A 21,009-nucleotide genomic window follows, 5' to 3' on the forward strand; every position below is an offset into this window, starting at 1 on the left:
TCCTGTGTCCAGCGATGTTATCCTGTCCTTCCTTGCGGGGTCCTCTTCTGTGCGCTCTTAGCAGAAAGCAACATGCTTTCTGTGCCCCCTCCCCACGACAAGGTGGCGCACCTCGAGGGGGAACCTAACCTAACCTAACCTAACCTAACCTAACCTAACCTAACCTAACCTAACCTAACCTAACCTAACCTAACCTAACCTAACCTAACCTAACCTAACCTAACCTAACCTAACCTAACCTAACCTAACCTAACCTAACCTAACCTAACCTAACCTAACCTAACCTAACCTGGCCTAACCTAACCTAACCTAACCTAACTAACCTAACCTAACCTAACCTAACCTAACCTAACCTAACCTAACCTAACCTAACCTAACCTAACCTAACCAACCTAACCTAACCTAACCTAACCTAACCCCTGGCCACCTAACCAACCTGGCCTGGCCTAACCTGGCCTACCTGGCCTAACCTAACCTAACCTGAACAAGTTAGGTTAAGTTAGGTTAGGTTAGGTTAAGTTAAGTTAGGTTAGGTTAGGTTTTTTTTTTTTTTTTTTTTGGCGGACCAAAATTTTTCGCGCCAAAAGGCTAAAAATTTTCGTTTTTGCCACCGGCCGAAGGCCGGCGCGAAAATTTTTTACCGACCGTCGGTAATGCAGATTCCTGTTTTACCGACATAGTATCGGTCGGTAAAACAGGTTTTTCAATTTTATACGGGTCGGTAAAACAGATTTAAAAAAAAAAAAAAAAATTTTTTGGCGGACCAAAATTTCTCGCGCCAAAAGACTAAAAATTTTCGTTTTTGCCGCCGGCCGAAGACCGGCGCGAAAATTTTTTACCAACCGTCGGTAATGCAGATTCCTGTTTTACCGACATAGCAACGGTCGGTAAAACAGGTTTTTCAAATTTATACGGGTCGGTAAAACAGATTTAAAAAAAAATTTTTTTTGGCGGACCAAAATTTCTCGCGCCAAAAGGCTAAAAATTTTGTTTGCCGCCGGCCAAGGCCGGCGCGAAAATTTTTACCGACCGTCGGTAATGAGATTCCTGTTTTACCGACATAGCAACGGTCGGTAAAACAGGTTTTTCAAATTTATACGGGTCGGTAAAACAGATTTAAAAAAAAAAAAAAAATTTTTTTTTTTTTAGCGGACCAAAATTTCTCGCGCCAAAAGGCTAAAAATTTTCGTTTTTGCCGCCGGCCGAAGGCCGGCGCGAAAATTTTTTACCGACCGTCGGTAATGCAAATTCCTGTTTTACCGACACAGTATCGGTCGGTAAAACAGATTTTTCAAATTTATATGGGTCGGTAAAACAGATTTAAAAAAAAATTTTTTTTGGCGGACCAAAATTTCTCGCGCCAAAAGGCTAAAAATTTTTGTTTTTGCCGCCGGCCGAAGGCCGGCGCGAAAATTTTTTACCGACCGTCGGTAATGCAGATTCCTGTTTTACCGACATAGCATCAGTCGGTAAAACAGGTTTTCTAAATTTATATGGGTCGGTAAAACAGATTTAAAAAAAAAAAAAAATTTTTCGGCGGACCAAAATTTCTCGCGCAAAGGCTTAAAATTTTCGTTTTTGCCGCCGGCCAAAGCCGGCGCGAAAATTTTACCGACCGTCGGTAATGAGATTCCTGTTTTACCGACATAGCATCGGTCGGTAAAACAGGTTTTCTAAATTTATATGGGTCGGTAAAACAGATTTAAAAAAAAAAAATTTTTTTTTTTTGGCGGACCAAAATTTCTCGCGCCAAAAGGCTAAAAATTTTTGTTTTTGCCGCCGGCCGAAGGCCGGCGCGAAAATTTTTTACCAACCGTCGGTAATGCAGATTCCTGTTTTACCGACATAGCATCGGTCGGTAAAACAGGTTTTCTAAATTTATATGGGTCGGTAAAACAAATTTAAAAAAAAAAAAAAAAAAATTTTTTTTTCGGCGGACCAAAATTTCTCGCGCCAAAAGGCTAAAAATTTTCGTTTTTGCCGCCGGCCGAAGGCCGGCGCGAAAATTTTTTACCGACCGTCGGTAATGCAGATTCCTGTTTTACCGACTTAGCAACGGTCGGTAAAACAGGTTTTTCAAATTTATACGGGTCGGTAAAACAGAATTTAGAAAAAAAAAAAATCTGTGCAGGTAGAAAAATGGGGGGAATCAGTAGAAACATTTTTTGTTAATAAAATTTTGTTCTATCTCTCCCCCCCTGCACGCACAAGGGCAAAACCAAAAAAAAAAAAAAATCTGCGCAGGTAGAAAGATGGAAGAAATCAGTAGAAACATTTTTTGTTAATAAAATTTTGTTCTATCTCTCCCCCCCTGCGCGCACGAGAGCAAAAACCAAAAAAAAAAAAAAATCTGCGCAGGTAGAAAGATGGGGGAATCAGTAGAAACATTTTTTGTTAATAAAATTTTGTTCTATCTCTCCCCTGCGCGCACGAGGGCAAAAACCAAAAAAAAAAAAAAAAATCTGCGCAGGTAGAAAGATGGGGGGAATCAGTAGAAACATTTTTTGTTAATAAAATTTTGTTCTATCTCTTCCCCCCTGCGCGCACGAGGGCAAAAACCAAAAAAAAAAAAAAAATCTGCGCAGGTAGAAAGATGGGGGGAATCAGTAGAAACATTTTTTGTTAATAAAATTTTGTTCTATCTCTCCCCCTTTGCGCGCACGAGGGCAAAAACCAAAAAAAAAAAAAAAAATCTGCGCAGGTAGAAAGATGGGGGGAATCAGTAGAAACATTTTTTGTTAATAAAATTTTGTTCTATCTCTCCTCCCCTGCGCGCACAAGGGCAAAAACCAAAAAAAAAAAAAAAAATCTGCGCAGGTAGAAAGATGGAAGGAATCAGTAGAAACATTTTTTGTTAATAAAATTTTGTTCTATCTCTCCCCCCCTGCGCGCACGAGAGCAAAAACCAAAAAAAAAAAAAAATCTGCGCAGGTAGAAAGATGGGGGAATCAATAGAAACATTTTTGTTAATAAAATTTTGTTCTATCTCTCCCCCTGCGCGCACGAGCAAAAACCAAAAAAAAAAAATAAAATCTGCGCAGGTAGAAAGATGGGGGAAATCAGTAGAAACATTTTTTGTTAATAAAATTTTGTTCTATCTTTCCCCCCCTGCGCGCACGAAAGCAAAAACCAAAAAAAAAAAAAAAAATTCTGCGCAGGTAGAAAGGTGGGGGGAATCAGTAGAAACATTTTTTGTTAATAAAATTTTGTTCTATCTCTCCCCCTGCACAAGAGCAAAACAAAAAAAAAAAAAAATCTGCGCAGGTAGAAAGATGGGGGAATCAGTAGAAACATTTTTTGTTAATAAAATTTTGTTCTATCTCTCCCCTGCGCGCACGAGGGAAAAACCAAAAAAAAAAAAAAATCTGCGCAGGTAGAAAGATGGGGGAATCAGTAGAAACATTTTTTGTTAATAAAATTTTGTTCTATCTCTCCCCTGCGCGCACGAGGGCAACCAAAAAAAAAAAAAAAAATCTGCGCAGGTAGAAAGATGGGGGAATCAGTAGAAACATTTTTTGTTAATAAAATTTTGTTCTATCTCTCCCCTGCGCGCACGAGAGCAAAAACCAAAAAAAAAAAAAATCTGCGCAGGTAGAAAGATGGGGGAATCAGTAGAAACATTTTTGTTAATAAAATTTTGTTCTATCTCTCCCCTGCGCGCACGAGAGCAAAAACCAAAAAAAAAAAAAATCTGCGCAGGTAGAAAGATGGGGAATCAGTAGAAACATTTTTGTTAATAAAATTTTGTTCTATCTCTCCCCCTGCGCGCACGAGAGCAAAAACCAAAAAAAAAAATCTGCGCAGGTAGAAAGATGGGGGAATCAGTAGAAACATTTTTTGTTAATAAAATTTTGTTCTATCTCTCCCCCTGCGCGCACGAGGGCAAAAACCAAAAAAAAAAAAAAATCTGCGCAGGTAGAAAGATGGGGGGAATCAGTAGAAACATTTTTTGTTAATAAAATTTTGTTCTATCTCTCCCCCCCTGCGCGCACGAGAGCAAAAACCAAAAAAAAAAAAAATCTGCGCAGGTAGAAAGATGGGGGAATCAGTAGAAACATTTTTTGTTAATAAAATTTTGTTCTATCTCTCCCCCTGCGCGCACGAAAGCAAAACCAAAAAAAAAAAAAATCTGCGCAGGTAGAAAGATGGGGAAATCAGTAGAAACATTTTTTGTTAATAAAATTTTGTTCTATCTCTCCTCCCCTGCGCGCACGAGGGCAAAAACCAAAAAAAAAAAAAAAATCTGCGCAGGTAGAAAGATGGGGGAATCAGTAGAAACATTTTTGTTAATAAAATTTTGTTCTATCTCTCCCCCTGCGCGCACGAGAGCAAAAACCAAAAAAAAAATAAAAATCTGCGCAGGTAGAAAGATGGGGGAATCAGTAGAAACATTTTTGTTAATAAAATTTTGTTCTATCTCTCCCCCTGCGCGCACGAGGGCAAAAACCAAAAAAAAAAAAATCTGCGCAGGTAGAAAGATGGGGGAATCAGTAGAAACATTTTTGTTAATAAAATTTTGTTCTATCTCTCCCCCTGCGCGCACGAGGGCAAAAACCAAAAAAAAAAAAATCTGCGCAGGTAGAAAGATGGGGGAATCAGTAGAAACATTTTTGTTAATAAAATTTTGTTCTATCTCTCCCCCTGCGCGCACGAGAGCAAAAACCAAAAAAAAAAAAAAATCTGCGCAGGTAGAAAGATGGGGGAATCAGTAGAAACATTTTTTGTTAATAAAATTTTGTTCTATCTCTCCCCCTGCGCGCACGAGGGCAAAAACTAAAAAAAAAAAAAAATCTGCGCAGGTAGAAAGATGGGGGAATCAGTAGAAACATTTTTGTTAATAAAATTTTGTTCTATCTCTCCCCTGCGCGCACGAGGGCAAAAACCAAAAAAAAAAAAAAAATCTGCGCAGGTAGAAAGATGGGGGGAATCAGTAGAAACATTTTTTGTTAATAAAATTTTGTTCTATCTCTCCCCTGCGCGCACGAGGGCAAAAAAAAAAAAAAAAAATCTGCGCAGGTAGAAAGATGGGGGAATCAGTAGAAACATTTTTTGTTAATAAAATTTTGTTCTATCTCTCCCCCTGCGCGCACGAGAGCAAAAACCAAAAAAAAAAAAAATCTGCGCAGGTAGAAAGATGGGGAATCAGTAGAAACATTTTTTGTTAATAAAATTTTGTTCTATCTCTCCCCCTGCGCGCACGAGGGCAAAAACTAAAAAAAAAAAAAATCTGCGCAGGTAGAAAGATGGGGGGAATCAGTAGAAACATTTTTTGTTAATAAAATTTTGTTCTATCTCTTTCCCCCTGCGCGCACGAGGGCAAAAACCAAAAAAAAAAAAAAAACTTTGATCGTTAATATCTCGGTCCACAGGCGTCGTAGGGGTCTGATCGAAAGCTCGTTTTGAAGGGCTTGAAAGCCCGCGTCGAACAAAAAAAAGCGCAATAGCCTAGCTCTTCTGGTTCGCGAGATATTTCATATTTTCCGAAAAACTTTGATCGTTAATATCTCGGTCCACAAGCGTCGTAGGGGTCTGATCGAAAGCTCGTTTTGAAGGGCATGAAAGCCCGCGTCGAACAAAAAAAAGCGCAATAGCCTAGCCCTTCTGATTCGCGAGATATTTCACATTTTCCGAAAAACTTTGATCGTTAATATCTCGGTCCACAGGCGTCGTAGGGGTCTGATCGATAGCTCGTTTTGAAGGGCTTGAAAGCCCGCGTCGAACAAAAAAAAGCGCAATAGTTTAGCCCTTTGGTTCGCGAGATATTTCACATTTTTCGAAAAACTTTGATCGTTAATATCTCGGTCCACAGGCGTCGTAGGGGTCTGATCGAAAGCTCGTTTTGAAGGGCTTGAAAGCCCGCGTCGAACAAAAAAAAGCGCAATAGCCTAGCCCTTCTGGTTCGCGAGATATTTTACATTTTCCAAAAATCTTTGATCGTTAATATCTCGGTCCACAGGCGTCGTAGGGGTCTGATCGAAAGCTCGTTTTGAAGGGCTTGAAAGCCCGCGTCGAACAAAAAAAAGCGCAATAGCCTAGCTCTTCTGGTTCGCGAGATATTTCATATTTTCCGAAAAACTTTGATCGTTAATATCTCGGTCCACAGGCGTCGTAGGGGTCTGATCGAAAGCTCGTTTTGAAGGGCTTGAAAGCCCGCGTCGAACAAAAAAAAGCGCAATAGCCTAGCCCTTCTGGTTCGCGAGATATTTCACATTTTCCGAAAAACTTTGATCGTTAATATCTCGATTTACAGGCGTCGTAGAGGTCTGATCGAAAGCTCGTTTTGAAGGGCATGAAAGCCCGCGTCGAACAAAAAAAAGCGCAATAGCCTAGCTCTTCTGATTCGCGAGATATTTTACATTTTCCGAAAAACTTTGATCGTTAATATCTCGGTCCACAGGCGTCGTAGGGGTCTGATCGATAGCTCGTTTTGAAGGGCTTGAAAGCCCGCGTCGAACAAAAAAAAGCGCAATAGTTTAGCCCTTTTGGTTCGCGAGATATTTCACATTTTTCGAAAAAATTTGATCGTTAATATCTCGATTTACAGGCGTCGTAGAGGTCTGATCGAAAGCTCGTTTTGAAGGGCTTGAAAGCCCGCGTCGAACAAAAAAAAGCGCAATAGCCTAGCCCTTCTGGTTCGCGAGATATTTTACATTTTCCAAAAATCTTTGATCGTTAATATCTCGGTCCACAGGCGTCGTAGAGGTCTGATCGAAAGCTCGTTTTGAAGGGCATGAAAGCCCGCGTCGAACAAAAAAAAGCGCAATAGCCTAGCCCTTCTGATTCGCGAGATATTTAACATTTTCCGAAAAACTTTGATCGTTAATATCTCGGTCCACAGGCGTCGTAGGGGTCTGATCGATAGCTCGTTTTGAAGGGCTTGAAAGCCCGCGTCGAACAAAAAAAAGCGCAATAGTTTAGCCCTTTTGGTTCGCGAGATATTTCACATTTTTCGAAAAACTTTGATCGTTAATATCTCGGTCCACAGGCGTCGTAGGGGTCTGATCGAAAGCTCGTTTTGAAGGGCTTGAAAGCCCGCGTCGAACAAAAAAAAGCGCAATAGCCTAGCCCTTCTGGTTCGCGAGATATTTTACATTTTCCAAAATCTTTGATCGTTAATATCTCGGTCCACAGGCGTCGTAGGGGTCTGATCGAAAGCTCGTTTTGAAGGGCTTGAAAGCCCGCGTCGAACAAAAAAGAGCGCAATAGCCTAGCTCTTCTGGTTCGCGAGATATTTCATATTTTCCGAAAAACTTTGATCGTTAATATCTCGGTCCACAGGCGTCGTAGGGGTCTGATCGAAAGCTCGTTTTGAAGGGCTTGAAAGCCCGCGTCGAACAAAAAAAAGCGCAATAGCCTAGCCCTTCTGGTTCGCGAGATATTTCACATTTTCCGAAAAACTTTGATCGTTAATATCTCGATTTACAGGCGTCGTAGAGGTCTGATCGAAAGCTCGTTTTGAAGGGCATGAAAGCCCGCGTCGAACAAAAAAAAGCGCAATAGCCTAGCTCTTCTGATTCGCGAGATATTTTACATTTTCCGAAAAACTTTGATCGTTAATATCTCGGTCCACAGGCGTCGTAGGGGTCTGATCGATAGCTCGTTTTGAAGGGCTTGAAAGCCCGCGTCGAACAAAAAAAAGCGCAATAGTTTAGCCCTTTTGGTTCGCGAGATATTTCACATTTTTCGAAAAAATTTGATCGTTAATATCTCGATTTACAGGCGTCGTAGAGGTCCGATCGAAAGCTCGTTTTGAAGGGCTTGAAAGCCCGCGTCGAACAAAAAAAAGCGCAATAGCCTAGCCCTTCTGGTTCGCGAGATATTTTACATTTTCCGAAAATCTTTGATCGTTAATATCTCGGTCCACAGGCGTCGTAGGGGTCTGATCGATAGCTCGTTTTGAAGGGCTTGAAAGCCCGCGTCGAACAAAAAAAAGCGCAATAGTTTAGCCCTTTTGGTTCGCGAGATATTTCACATTTTTCGAAAAACTTTGATCGTTAATATCTCGGTCCACAGGCGTCGTAGGGGTCTGATCGATAGCTCGTTTTGAAGGGCTTGAAAGCCCGCGTCGAACAAAAAAAAGCGCAATAGTTTAGCCCTTTTGGTTCGCGAGATATTTCACATTTTTCGAAAAACTTTGATCGTTAATATCTCGGTCCACAGGCGTCGTAGGGGTCTGATCGATAGCTCGTTTTGAAGGGCTTGAAAGCCCGCGTCGAACAAAAAAAAGCGCAATAGCCTAGCTCTTCTGGTTCGCGAGATATTTCACATTTTCCGAAAAACTTTGATCGTTAATATCTCGGTCCACAGGCGTCGTAGGGGTCTGATCGATAGCTCGTTTTGAAGGGCTTGAAAGCCCGCGTCGAACAAAAAAAAGCGCAATAGTTTAGCCCTTTTGGTTCGCGAGATATTTCACATTTTTCGAAAATCTTTGATCGTTAATATCTCGATTTACAGGCGTCGTAGAGGTCTGATCGAAAGCTCGTTTTGAAAGGCTTGAAAGCCCGCGTCGAACAAAAAAAAGCGCAATAGCCTAGCCCTTCTGGTTCGCGAGATATTTTACATTTTCCGAAAATCTTTGATCGTTAATATCTCGGTCCACAGGCGTCGTAGGGGTCTGATCGATAGCTCGTTTTGAAGGGCTTGAAAGCCCGCGTCGAACAAAAAAAGCGCAATAGTTTAGCCCTTTTGGTTCGCGAGATATTTCACATTTTTCGAAAAACTTTGATCGTTAATATCTCGGTCCACAGGCGTCGTAGGGGTCTGATCGATAGCTCGTTTTGAAGGGCTTGAAAGCCCGCGTCGAACAAAAAAAAGCGCAATAGCCTAGCCCTTCTGGTTCGCGAGATATTTCACATTTTCCAAAAATCTTTGATCGTTAATATCTCGGTCCACAGGCGTCGTAGGGGTCTGATCGAAAGCTCGTTTTGAAGGGCTTGAAAGCCCGCGTCGAACAAAAAAAAGCGCAATAGCCTAGCTCTTCTGGTTCGCGAGATATTTCACATTTTCCGAAAAACTTTGATCGTTAATATCTCGGTCCACAGGCGTCGTAGGGGTCTGATCGATAGCTCGTTTTGAAGGGCTTGAAAGCCCGCGTCGAACAAAAAAAAGCGCAATAGTTTAGCCCTTTTGGTTCGCGAGATATTTCACATTTTTCGAAAAACTTTGATCGTTAATATCTCGATTTACAGGCGTCGTAGAGGTCTGATCGAAAGCTCGTTTTGAAGGGCTTGAAAGCCCGCGTCGAACAAAAAAAAGCGCAATAGCCTAGCCCTTCTGGTTCGCGAGATATTTTACATTTTCCGAAAATCTTTGATCGTTAATATCTCGGTCCACAGGCGTCGTAGGGGTCTGATCGATAGCTCGTTTTGAAGGGCTTGAAAGCCCGCGTCGAACAAAAAAAAGCGCAATAGTTTAGCCCTTTTGGTTCGCGAGATATTTCACATTTTTCGAAAATCTTTGATCGTTAATATCTCGGTCCACAGGCGTCGTAGAGGTCTGATCGAAAGCTCGTTTTGAAGGGCTTGAAAGCCCGCGTCGAACAAAAAAAAGCGCAATAGCTTAGCTTTTTTGAGTCACGAGATATTTCAAATTTTCTAAAAGGAGGTGACACGGTCAGTTCGTGCTACTTTTTTTTAGAAAATTTGAAATATCTTGCGACCCAGAAGAGCTAAGCTATTTTGCACGTTAATTTACAACAATTTAATGCTATTTATTAAGTATATTTACAATATTTTATTAATCGAGTTGTTTCATGAATGTCAGTATTAATGCTGTGTTCCTATTGGTTCAAATTCATCGAATGACATTTTAAACTTGTTTTTTGCGTTATCTATAAGTTCTTATATTAAATCGTATTTTACAAATTAGTTTACAACAATTTAATGCTATTTATTAATTATTCTTACAATATTTTATTAATCAAGTCGTTTCATGAATGTCAGTACTAATGCTGTGTTCCTATTGGTTGAAATTTATTGAGTGACATTTTGCACGTGTTTTTGGCGTTATTTATAAGTTTTTATACTAAATCGTATTTTGCAAGTTAGTTTACAACAATTTAATGCTATTTATTAATTATTTTTACAATATTTTATTAATCGAATCGTTTCATGAATGTCAGTACTAATGCTGTGTACCTATTGGTTGAAATTTATTGAGTGACATTTTGCACATGTTTTTGGCGTTATTTATAAGTTTTTATACTAAATCGTATTTTGCAAGTTAGTTTACAACAATTTAATGCTAATTATTAATTATTTTTATCATATTTTATTAATCGAGTCGTTTCATGAATGTCAGTACTAATACTGTGTTCCTATTGGTTCAAATTAATCGAATGACATTTTACACTTCTTTTTTGCGTTATTTATAAGTTTCTAAACTGAATCGTATTTTGCACGTTAATTTACAACAATTTAATGATATTTATTAAGTAATTTTACAATAGTTTATTGTTTGAATCGATTCATGAATGTCAGTATTAATGCTGTGTTCCTATTGGTTGAAATTAATCGATTGACATTTTACGTTTGTTTTTTGCGTTATTTATAAGTTTTTATACTTAATCGTATTTTGCTCGTTAATTTACAACAATTTAATGCTATTTATTAAGTATTTTTACATTATTTTATTAATCGAGTCGTTTCATGAATGCCAGTATTAATGCTGTGTCTCCATTGGTGAATATTTTACGCAAAATATTTTATGCTTATTTTATTCGTTTGTGGAAGATCAACTGTTTCCTCGAGTGTCCGGTTGGATTTTTTAACAAATTTAAACCGTCTTTTTTATTCCCACAAAGTGCCAAGACTGTGCATCAACGGAAACTAATTTTTATAAAAGTTTTAAAAGTGACAGGTATGTGTTATTGATTAAAGTTTAAAGTCAGAAAAACAAATATTTCTATTTGTTTTACAGGCTTTAAACTTTGTAGGCAAAAGATACGTGACGGCAGCTAACCAACGAGACCATCCGGAGTTTCGGGGAAGCCGCAGAAGTCTCTCTGACCATTCCTGGTGCAAGAGAAAATTCCATTTACAACTTAGTTTACAACAATTAATGCTATTTATTAATTATTTTTACAATATTTTATTAAGTGAATCGTTTCATGAATGTCAGTACTAATGCTGTGTTCCTATTGGTTGAAATTGATCGAATGACATTTTACACTTTTTTTTTGCGTTATTTATAAATTTTTGTACTAAATTATATTTTGCACGTCAATTTACAACAATTTAATGATATTTATTAATTATTTTTACAATTTTTTATTAATCGAATCGTTTCATGAATGTCAGTACTAATGCTGTGTTCCTATTGGTTGAAAATAATCGAGTGACATTTTGCACGTGTTTTTGGCGTTATTTATAAATTTTTGTACTAAATTATATTTTGCACGTCAATTTACAACAATTTAATGATATTTATTAATTATTTTTACAACATTTTATTAATCGAATCGTTTCATGAATGTCAGTACTTATGCTGTGTTTCTATTGGTTGAAAATAATCGAGTGACATTTTGTACATGTTTTTGGCGTTATTTATAAGTTTTTATATTAAATCGTATTTTGCAAGTTAGTTTACAACAATTAATGCTATTTATTAATTATTTTTACAATATTTTATTAATCGAATCGTTTCATGAATGTCAGTATTAATGCTGTGTTCCTATTGGTTGAAATTGATCGAATGACGTTTTACATTTTTTTCTTGCGTTATTTATAAATTTTTGTACTAAATTATATTTTGCACGTCAATTTACAACAATTTAATAATATTTATTAATTATTTTTACAACATTTTATTAATCGAATCGTTTCATGAATGTCAGTACTTATGCTGTGTTCCTATTGGTTGAAAATAATCGAGTGACATTTTGCACATGTTTTTGGCGTTATTTATAAGTTTTTATACTAAATCGTATTTTGCAAGTTAGTTTACAACAATTTAATGCTATTTATTAATTATTTTTACCATATTTTATTAATCGAGTCGTTTCATGAATGTCAGTACTAATACTGTGTTCCTATTGGTTCAAATTAATCGAATGACATTTTACACTTTTTTTTTGCGTTATTTATAAGTTTCTAAACTGAATCGTATTTTGCACGTTAATTTACAACAATTTAATGATATTTATTAAGTAATTTTACAATAGTTTATTGTTTGAATCGATTCATGAATGTCAGTATTAATGCTGTGTTCCTATTGGTTGAAATTAATCGATTGACATTTTACGTTTGTTTTTTGCGTTATTTATAAGTTTTTATACTTAATCGTATTTTGCTCGTTAATTTACAACAATTTAATGCTATTTATTAAGTATTTTTACATTATTTTATTAATCGAGTCGTTTTATGAATGCCAGTATTAATGCTGTGTCTCCATTGGTGAATATTTTACGCAGAATATTTTATGCTTATTTTATTCGTTTGTGGAAGATCAACTGTTTCCTCGAGTGTCCGGTTGGATTTTTTAACAAATTTAAACCGTCTTTTTTATTCCCACAAAGTGCCAAGACTGTGCATCAACGGAAACTAATTTTTATAAAAGTTTTAAAAGTGACAGGTATGTGTTATTGATTAAAGTTTAAAGTCAGAAAAACAAATATTTCTATTTGTTTTACAGGCTTTAAACTTTGAAGGCAAAAGATACGTGACGGCAGCTAACCAACGAGACCATCCGGAGTTCCGGGGAAGCCGCAGAAGTCTCTCTGACCATTCCTGGTGCAAGAGAAAAATCCTCGTACCCAGTACTCCAGATAGCACTGACACTTTGCAGAGTGAATTCAGGTATGTCATGCATTAGAATTTAATTAAAATACTCTCCTTCATTGTGAGGGACCGATTTTAGATTGCCCGAGAGCCTCAGTTAATTAAAAAGTGAGAAAATAGTCAAAATATAACTTTAATTTCAAAGTGTCACTTATGAGATTTTTAGTTTTAATTTTAAAATACTTCTGCTTTATTTACAGGTTTGGCGCTTTGGGGACGAAAGGTTCGCGACGAAAACTAACCAAGGAAACCGTCCGGAGACCCGGGGAAGCTGCAGAAGTCCCTCTGACCATTCCTGGTACAAGAGAAAATTCCTCGACTTACCCAGTACTCCAGATAGCACTAACACTTTGCAGAGTGAATTCAGGTATGTCATGCGTTAGAATTTAATTAGAGCACCCTCCTCTATCGTGAGGGACCGATTTTAGATTGCTCGAGAGCCTCAGTTAATTAAAAAGTGAGAAAATTGTCAAAATATAACTTTAACCTCAATGTGTCACTTATGAGATTTTTAGTTTTAATTTTAAAATACTTCTGCTTTATTTACAGGTTTGGCGCTTTGGGGACGAAAGGTTCGCGACGAAAACTAACCAAGGAAACCGTCCGGAGACCCGGGAAGCTGCAGAAGTCCCTCTGACCATTCCTGGTACAAGAGAAAATTCCTCGACTTACCCAGTACTCCAGATAGCACTAACACTTTGCAGAGTGAATTCAGGTATGTCATGCGTTAGAATTTAATTAGAGCACCCTCCTCTATCGTGAGGGACCGATTTTAGATTGCTCGAGAGCCTCAGTTAATTAAAAAGTGAGAAAATTGTCAAAATATAACTTTAACCTCAATGTGTCACTTATGAGATTTTTAGTTTTAATTTAAAAATACTTCTGCTTTATTTACAGGTTTGGCGCTTTGGGGACGAAAGGTTCGCGACGGAAACTAACCAAGGAAACCGTCCGGAGACCCGGGAAGCCGCAAAAGTCTCTCTGACCATTCCTGGTGCAAGAGAAAATTCCTCGACTTACCCAGTACTCCAGATAGCACTAACACTTTGCAGAGTGAATTCAGGTATGTCATGCGTTAGAATTTAATTAGAGCACCCTCCTCTATCGTGAGGGACCGATTTTAGATTGCTCGAGAGCCTCAGTTAATTAAAAAGTGAGAAAATTGTCAAAATATAACTTTAACCTCAATGTGTCACTTATGAGATTTTTAGTTTTAATTTAAAAATACTTCTGCTTTATTTACAGGTTTGGCGCTTTGGGGACGAAAGGTTCGCGACGGAAACTAACCAAGGAAACCGTCCGGAGACCCGGGGAAGCCGCAAAAGTCTTTCTGACCATTCCTGGTGCAAGAGAAAAATCCTCGACGTACTTAGTACTTTAGATAGCACTAACACTTTGCAGAGTGAGTTCAGGCTTCTAAGTTAAATTTCAGACTAAAATTCGGTTTATTTAAGTGTAGTAGAGATTTCTAAATACAATTGAATTATTCTGTTAACTGTAAATAATTTTTTATTTCAGATTTTTGGTGATTGGTGTTCTGCGAGAGTCACAGAAGTTTCACTGCACTTGAACAAGTTGTGAAAATAGTTCTGCGTTTTGCTCGAGTGCCCGGTTGGATTTTTCATTAAATTTAAACCTCCCTCTTGCTGCCCAAAAAGTTCCAAGGCTCTACATCGACGGGAACTATTTTTAATAAGTGTTTTAAAAGTGACAGGTATGTGTTTTAGGTTAAAAGTTGAGATATTCATAAATAAATTTTTTTGAAGCTTCTCAGTTAAATTTCTGACCTAAATTTGGTTTATTTAAGTGTAGTAGAATGTTTTAAATGCAATTAAATTATTCTCTTAACTGTAAATAATTTTATATTTCAGTTTTTTGGTTATTGGTGTTCTGCGAGGGTCACAAAAGTTTCACTGCACTTCTACAGCTTGTGAAAATAGTTCTGCGTTTTCCTCGAGTGCCCCGTTGGATTTTTTATCAAATTTGAACCTCCTTCTTGCTGCCCAAAAAGTTCCAAGGTTCTACATGGACGGGAACTATTTTTTTTAAATGTTTTAAAAGTGACAGGTATGTGTTTTAGGTTAATAGTAAAGTTACATCTAAAAAATTTTTTTTCAGGCTTCTAAGTTAAATTTCAAACTAAAATTCGGTTTATTTAAGTGCATTAGAGTGTTCTAAATACAATTAAATTATTCTGTTAACTGTAAATAATTTTTTATTTCAGATTCTTGGTGATTGGTGTTCTGCGAGGGTTGCAGAAGTTTCACTGTGCTTCTACAGCTTGGCAAAATAGTTCTGCTTATTTCTGGACTGTCCCGTTGGATTTTTTATCAAATTTGAACCTCCTTCTTGCTGCCCAAAAAGTTCCAAGGCTCTACATGGACGGGAACTTTTTTTTAGAAGTGTTTTAAAAGTGACAGGTATGTGTTTTAGGTTAAAAGTTGAGATATCTTTAAATAAATTTTTTTGGAGTTTCTTAGTTAAATTTCTGACCTAAATTTGGTTTATTTAAGTGTACTTGAATGTTTTAAATACAATTAAATTGTTCTCTTAACTGTAAATAATTTTATATTTCAGTTTTTTGGTGATTGGTGTTCTGCGAGGGTCACAAAAGTTTCACTGCACTTCTACAGCTTGTGAAAATAGTTCTGCGTATTCCTCGAGTGCCCCGTTGGATTTTTTATCAAATTTGAACCTCCTTCTTGCTGCCCAAAAAGTTCCAAGGCTCTACGTGGACGGGAACTATTTTTTATAAGTGTTTTAAAAGTGACAGGTATGTGTTTTAGGTTAATAGTAAAGTTACATCTAAAAAAATTTTTTTCAGGCTTCTAAGTTAAATTTCAAACTAAAATTCGGTTTATTTAAGTGTATTAGAGTGTTCTAAATACAAATAAAATATTCTGTTAACTGTAAATAATTTTTTATCTCAGATTCTTGGTGATTGGTGTTCTGCGAGGGTCGCAGAAGTTTCACTGTGCTTCTACAGCTTGGCAAAATAGTTCTGCGTATTCCTCGAGTCCCCCGTTGGATTTTTTATCAAATTTGAACCTCTTTCTTGCTGCCCAAAAAGTTCCAAGGCTCTACATGGACGGGAACTATTTTTTATAAGGTCAAAATTTTGAGAGTATTATTTAATTTTTCAGCTAATATCAAGGGCTCGGACGATTTATTAAAGGTGATACTTAGATTGGTCTCGCATGAAAGTTGTAAAGCGAGTTTTTTCGACGGCATTTCCCTGGCGCTCCCACAGGGAATTGTCGACGACTGGCAAATATGCGCGGGAGAAGACGGAAAAGATACCTGTCAGGTAACACATTATTTTTGCAAAAGAAGGCAAATTAATTGAATACGTTATTATTTAAGGGTGACAGTGGAGAACCACTCTCGATCTTCGGCACGGTCCACCAGTGTCTGTACACTGTAATTGGAATCACCAGTCTAGGAAAAGCTTGTGGCGACATCACACCTGGCGTGTACACCCGCGTTTATCATTATATTCCTTGGATAGAGAAAATTGTGTGGTCGGAATATTTTAACATATCGTCAAACATATCGTCTAACCAAAACTAATAGAACTTTTTAATTTCTGTATATTTTTTACTATTAATACTACTCTTTTAATTTAAATGTATCTATTTTCTAGGTAATATATTTCAAATAAATTCCTTTTTCGTGCATGCAGCAATTAGTTCCTAATGTAAGCTTTTAAACATTCTTTAACTTTAAACAATTTTAGAAACGTATAATGACAATATATATGTAAAAGTCGAAAAAAATTTATGTTAATTTTAATCTATGGACTTTACCTTGCAGTTTTTCATCCCGTTGGGTTTCTCGCGTTGTCGAAAAGAAGCGCGAACGCACAAACTTCTCGAAGCGGATGCGCACGGGCAGGTAGAATTCCTAAGGATACTCGGCATTGATCCCTGGACGCGCAAGCGCCGACCGGTGTGTCTTCACCTACTTCCATCGCTCCCGGTCGTCGGAGAATCCGCGAAAATCTGGTACGTAACGCGGTCGGCTATTTTCGTTTCTCTGAAGAGACAGGCACCTCTTGCGGGCGCTGTTAGTCTCAGCCAAGGTGAGAAAACCGCGTGCGAATCGTTTACACAGCTCGCGTGACGTTCAGCATCAAAAAGCCTCGTCGTTGAGTGTAAAGGACAATCCCTTGAATAAAAGTGTTATTATTAGTATCAAAAGACAAAACTAATTCTGCGATTTTAATTAAGACTGTCGCAATGAAAGCACGAGGTATAAGTCGTTTTACACACGAAATAATCAAGAGTGTAAAACCTTCATTTATAATAACATTAATACAAAACAAAATTAATCATTTTTTTTTTATTATTATAATATATATTTTTATATTCCATAATTTATGTAGCCATTTCTTTAAGTTTTACAACACTTACCAACTTGATTAATTTTCAGCAGACTGAAGAACGTTCGATGTCGGCACTTCTAGATGTGTGCGGAAATGATACCGGTTCGCCATCGATATCGAAAGCTGATGACAATCTATCCAACAGCGACGGACCCCTGATTAAAGGCATTATTCGCCAAAATAGCTGTGGCAGCATGCATGCAAGGTGATTAAGTCAAAATGTGCATCGAATAAAAATAATTTTAAATAAGCTCTCATTCGACATCCATAGAACAATCGCTTCCTCGTACAGCATGTCGATGGCCGAGAAATCCACGAAGAGGCGTTACTGTCTCTGGATGTTGACTTTGATCCTGGCAATAATTGGCCTTTGCAATCTTTTCCTAAATATCACTGTCATCGCTGTTTTGCGTATAAGCCAGGGAATGGAAGCTATGGAAGTGATTCCAGATGAAAACCTTCTCAAGTTTTACGGAAGAACAGATTTAGACAAGGTACATAAAATACATAAAAAAAATTATATAAATTATTCGGTATGTCGATACCTTTTCGCAAATAATATTATATCTTTTTTTTTAAGATATCCTTGCAGTCAGGTATCTGCCAGAGTTACGGCGATGAGCCGATGGAAATATCCGGGGATGAAGCGGGAGTGTGCGTTGATGTGAAAAATCGCGGACGCTCCTACGAAGCTTATCCACACTCAAAATTAGGTGTTCAACCAAACGGCACCACCATGTCACAAGTAGAGTCATTCGAAATAAAAGATCCACGTACGGGCGTGACTTATTTCACCACGGATTTTCCGAACTTTGGCCTGCCGAACGGCGTTAAGACAATCGATGTGAGAATAGCGGAGACCCATCGAATTACGTCGCCAGTTAATGAAAGCTTGGCGATCAAGTCCGACAATGAGATATCGTTACACGGTGCGGAAGGCGTACGTATGGAGAGCAAGGATATCGCGTGGAGCGCTGATCTTGACATTTACTTGAAGAGCGTAAATGGTAGCGTCGTGTTAGATGCCAAAGACGGCGTTTTCATTGACGTGAAGGAGATCCCGAAAGCGCCGATGTTCCTGCAGAGTCCAGCCGCGAGTCACGAGCAATACAAGGTCTGTGTATGCATGCCGCAAGGCAAGCTCTTCAAGGTGCCGGTTCGTCCAGGTACCAGTTCCCGTACAGTTAATTGCGCGCGAGTCGCCAGAACCCCGGAGAATGATCCTTGCCTACACTAAAGACTGTTTTCTACTATACGTTTCTTTATATGTTGGGTGACATGCATATCACTGCCAAATTGCAAGTACGTATGAAATATAAACATATTTCAATAATTACGATACTGAAATGTATCGTCACGTGAATACTTGTAATATAAACTAGTCCTCCAACATATTTACATGTCGCAATACAATTAAACGAATATTTAAGGAAATCGAACACATTTCGATAAAAAAAATTTACAAAAGTTCAAGATTAATCTTTAGAAATTAAATCTCTAATACTATTTATACAATCGTTGTTGAAAGTGTAGATGCTTAAAATACTACGCGTGCATAAAAAAAAATTTAGAAATAAAATAAATTATTTAATCACGTAGAATGCACATTAATCTATATTATATTTACTTTATGTGAAATTTCACATTTCATAAACGCATTTCTGTCGAATTTGTCACATGATACAAATATCAATATCACTTAAAAGTATAATTTCGTCAACAAAATTTTTTTTATCGTCGAAATGTATGTATGCAAGTGTTATAAATACATTTTTAAAGAAACAAAAAAAACAAGATGTTAAAAGGTACAAAAGAAAGGACCTGGGAAATGTTCTTCTATTAAATCAAAAACCTAAACACTTTCGGTGATCATCTCTTCGTTGCTTTCGTCCATGTCCTCTTGCTGTTCTTGTTCCGTGGGTGGTTCGTATGCTTTATCTAACGGACTTGCTACTACACCTCCTGCCCATACGCTCATCTCCACTGCAAGTTTGTTGGAGCCTTCCAACAATGGTCTATAGCCGCCGTGAGCCAAAACACGTAGCAGCGTTTGAGCGGTAAGACAAACAAGATCCTGTTGTTCGAGTGTCAATGCCGTATGCACACGTATATTTCCTCCCTCGCATGGATCGGAGATACCTAAAAAAATATCGTTACATAATTAGAATTTTTTTATTTCATAATTACATGTAATTCGTAATAAAATTATCTAAAATCTAAATTTTGAAAACATGCTTTTAAAGTACCTGCTGATCCTGGAAGAAACAATCCGGAAGCAAGTAACTGCAGAACTCTTTTATACGCCTGATTTATCGGTAACGCTTGCCTGCTAGGATTATTCATTATGGCATTATGCGCCAATAGATCCAGCATCCAAGGGGATAATGGTTCCAAACCTTCAAATTTACTTCTAAGATCACGAAGCAATCGAATTAAAACTTTAATGCTAGAATGATGAGCATTCTCTTCAAACCAACGAGAATGTCTGATGGCGGCGAGATGGCCTATAAGTAATTACGTATTTTTAGCAGCAATTATCGATGTTTATAGGCTACAAATTTTTTTTTTTTTTTTAATTACCTTGACAAATTTTTACATCCAAGTGTTGTTCTGACTCTAACTTTCGCAAATTTTGGTGTAATGTAGTTATTAATACTCTTACAGTAGCTTCATTATTAGCAATATCAAATCCCCGTTCCGTTTGAATAACTCGGAAAATTTCTTTCGGGTTTACAGCTTTTAAATCGTTATTAACTTTGTTCCCCAAAGCTTCTACTGCTGTTTTTGTTGGCAAAGTTTTAAGAATTACAACAATGTCAGCAACATTATGGCCCTTTATCATTGTACCTTTTTTAAAACTACCGACTTGCCTTACTTCTTCTAATTGCTATATAAAAAAAAAATAATATTAATAATATATAATTCGATATATTTAAAAAAACCTGATTTTATCTGTAACAGAAAAATATATACTTACACAAGCCTCAAAGGTTCCTGGTGCCACAATGAGATTGTCAAGAACAGTCTGAAGCTTAGTTACAAGATTTAAGATAGAAGTTTGCTCCTTTGGCGTTGGGCACATATCAGCATTTTTTTTTACAAGAACCGACTGAAAGTCGGATTCATCGAGAGCGGGTTTCACGCGCGGAAAAGCCGCCTCGCAAAGTGTGTAGTCAAACGGATGTCGCGGTAAAAACTGCTTCCTTGGAAAGCCCATTCCACGTCCCATACCTCCACGGCCACCTCTGATCATCCCCCCTCGACCTCGTACCATATTGTTCCTGTAATAGAAAATAGTGTTAGTGATCTATATATATATATACATACATACATACATACATACATACATCGAGCACCTATCACGTACTAATTTTTCGATGTTAAATCTTAACTCAAAGAACTCAAAGAACCCGAGTAAAATATAGTTTTCTCTTGAACGCGAGTTTCTACGTTCTAAATATTCCAACAGGTACGTGTACAAAATAATATCTGCAGAATTAATAAACTAGTAAAGTAAAAAATCAATATGACGCTTCCGAATAACCTAATCAACGTGCGCGCGATGTACGTACGTTGATATTAGAGTATTTTTCATCGCGAAATTGGTATGCTTCTGGAGTTCAAGTAAACGACATACATACGTACCCGAAAGATGCGAATTGGAAAGACGTGGTGACGGTTTATTAATGATAATCTAAAACACACACACAACTCGTCGGCTAGCGTCCTTCTCCTTCTCATAAAATGGTTTCTCACTCCCCGGCAAGTTCGATTCGGCCATACTTTCATCTCAGATGGCGCCTACACATGTTGGCGGATATTTCAAAGTCATATGTTATCCAAGTTCAC

At 37.6% G+C, this 21,009-nt stretch overlaps 2 protein-coding genes and 1 long non-coding RNA gene across 8 annotated transcripts; 2 read left to right on the forward strand and 1 right to left on the reverse strand.

Moving 5' to 3' along the window:
* The first annotated feature begins 11,925 nt into the window (after window positions 1-11,925).
* Window positions 11,926-13,360, forward strand: LOC139107452 (uncharacterized). Its single transcript, XR_011546517.1, has 3 exons — window positions 11,926-12,570; window positions 12,631-12,794; window positions 12,977-13,360. It is a non-coding gene; the product is annotated as an uncharacterized lncRNA (long non-coding RNA).
* Window positions 13,361-13,920: 560 nt separating this feature from the next.
* On the forward strand, window positions 13,921-18,761 carry Scgbeta (sarcoglycan beta). 6 transcript variants are annotated; one of them, XM_070665512.1, is made up of 11 exons: window positions 13,923-14,178; window positions 14,295-14,490; window positions 14,648-14,843; window positions 15,001-15,196; window positions 15,354-15,549; window positions 15,707-16,083; window positions 16,140-16,473; window positions 16,590-16,780; window positions 17,208-17,365; window positions 17,432-17,654; window positions 17,741-18,761. In XM_070665512.1, the coding sequence occupies exons 9-11, from the start codon at window positions 17,226-17,228 to the stop codon at window positions 18,395-18,397; spliced, it is 1,020 nt and encodes a 339-aa protein (XP_070521613.1). In that variant the 5' UTR covers window positions 13,923-14,178; window positions 14,295-14,490; window positions 14,648-14,843; window positions 15,001-15,196; window positions 15,354-15,549; window positions 15,707-16,083; window positions 16,140-16,473; window positions 16,590-16,780; window positions 17,208-17,225; the 3' UTR covers window positions 18,398-18,761. The 6 variants fall into 6 exon arrangements, with proteins under 6 accessions (XP_070521617.1, XP_070521613.1, XP_070521614.1 ...); XM_070665516.1 differs by having other exon boundaries at window positions 13,921-14,178; window positions 15,707-16,473; window positions 17,453-17,654; XM_070665513.1 differs by having other exon boundaries at window positions 15,707-16,473; window positions 17,211-17,365.
* On the reverse strand, window positions 18,757-20,929 carry LOC139107702 (interleukin enhancer-binding factor 2). Its single transcript, XM_070665510.1, has 5 exons — window positions 20,806-20,929; window positions 20,138-20,441; window positions 19,741-20,047; window positions 19,407-19,664; window positions 18,757-19,299 (listed from the first exon to the last, which is right to left on the reverse strand). Exons 2-5 carry the CDS (start codon window positions 20,432-20,434, stop codon window positions 19,013-19,015), a joined length of 1,149 nt encoding a protein of 382 aa, XP_070521611.1. The 5' UTR covers window positions 20,435-20,441; window positions 20,806-20,929; the 3' UTR covers window positions 18,757-19,012.
* Between the last annotated feature and the right edge of the window lie 80 nt (window positions 20,930-21,009).

This window comes from Cardiocondyla obscurior, linkage group LG13 (genome assembly GCF_019399895.1).
Source record: "Cardiocondyla obscurior isolate alpha-2009 linkage group LG13, Cobs3.1, whole genome shotgun sequence".
Taxonomy (NCBI): domain Eukaryota; kingdom Metazoa; phylum Arthropoda; class Insecta; order Hymenoptera; family Formicidae; genus Cardiocondyla; species Cardiocondyla obscurior.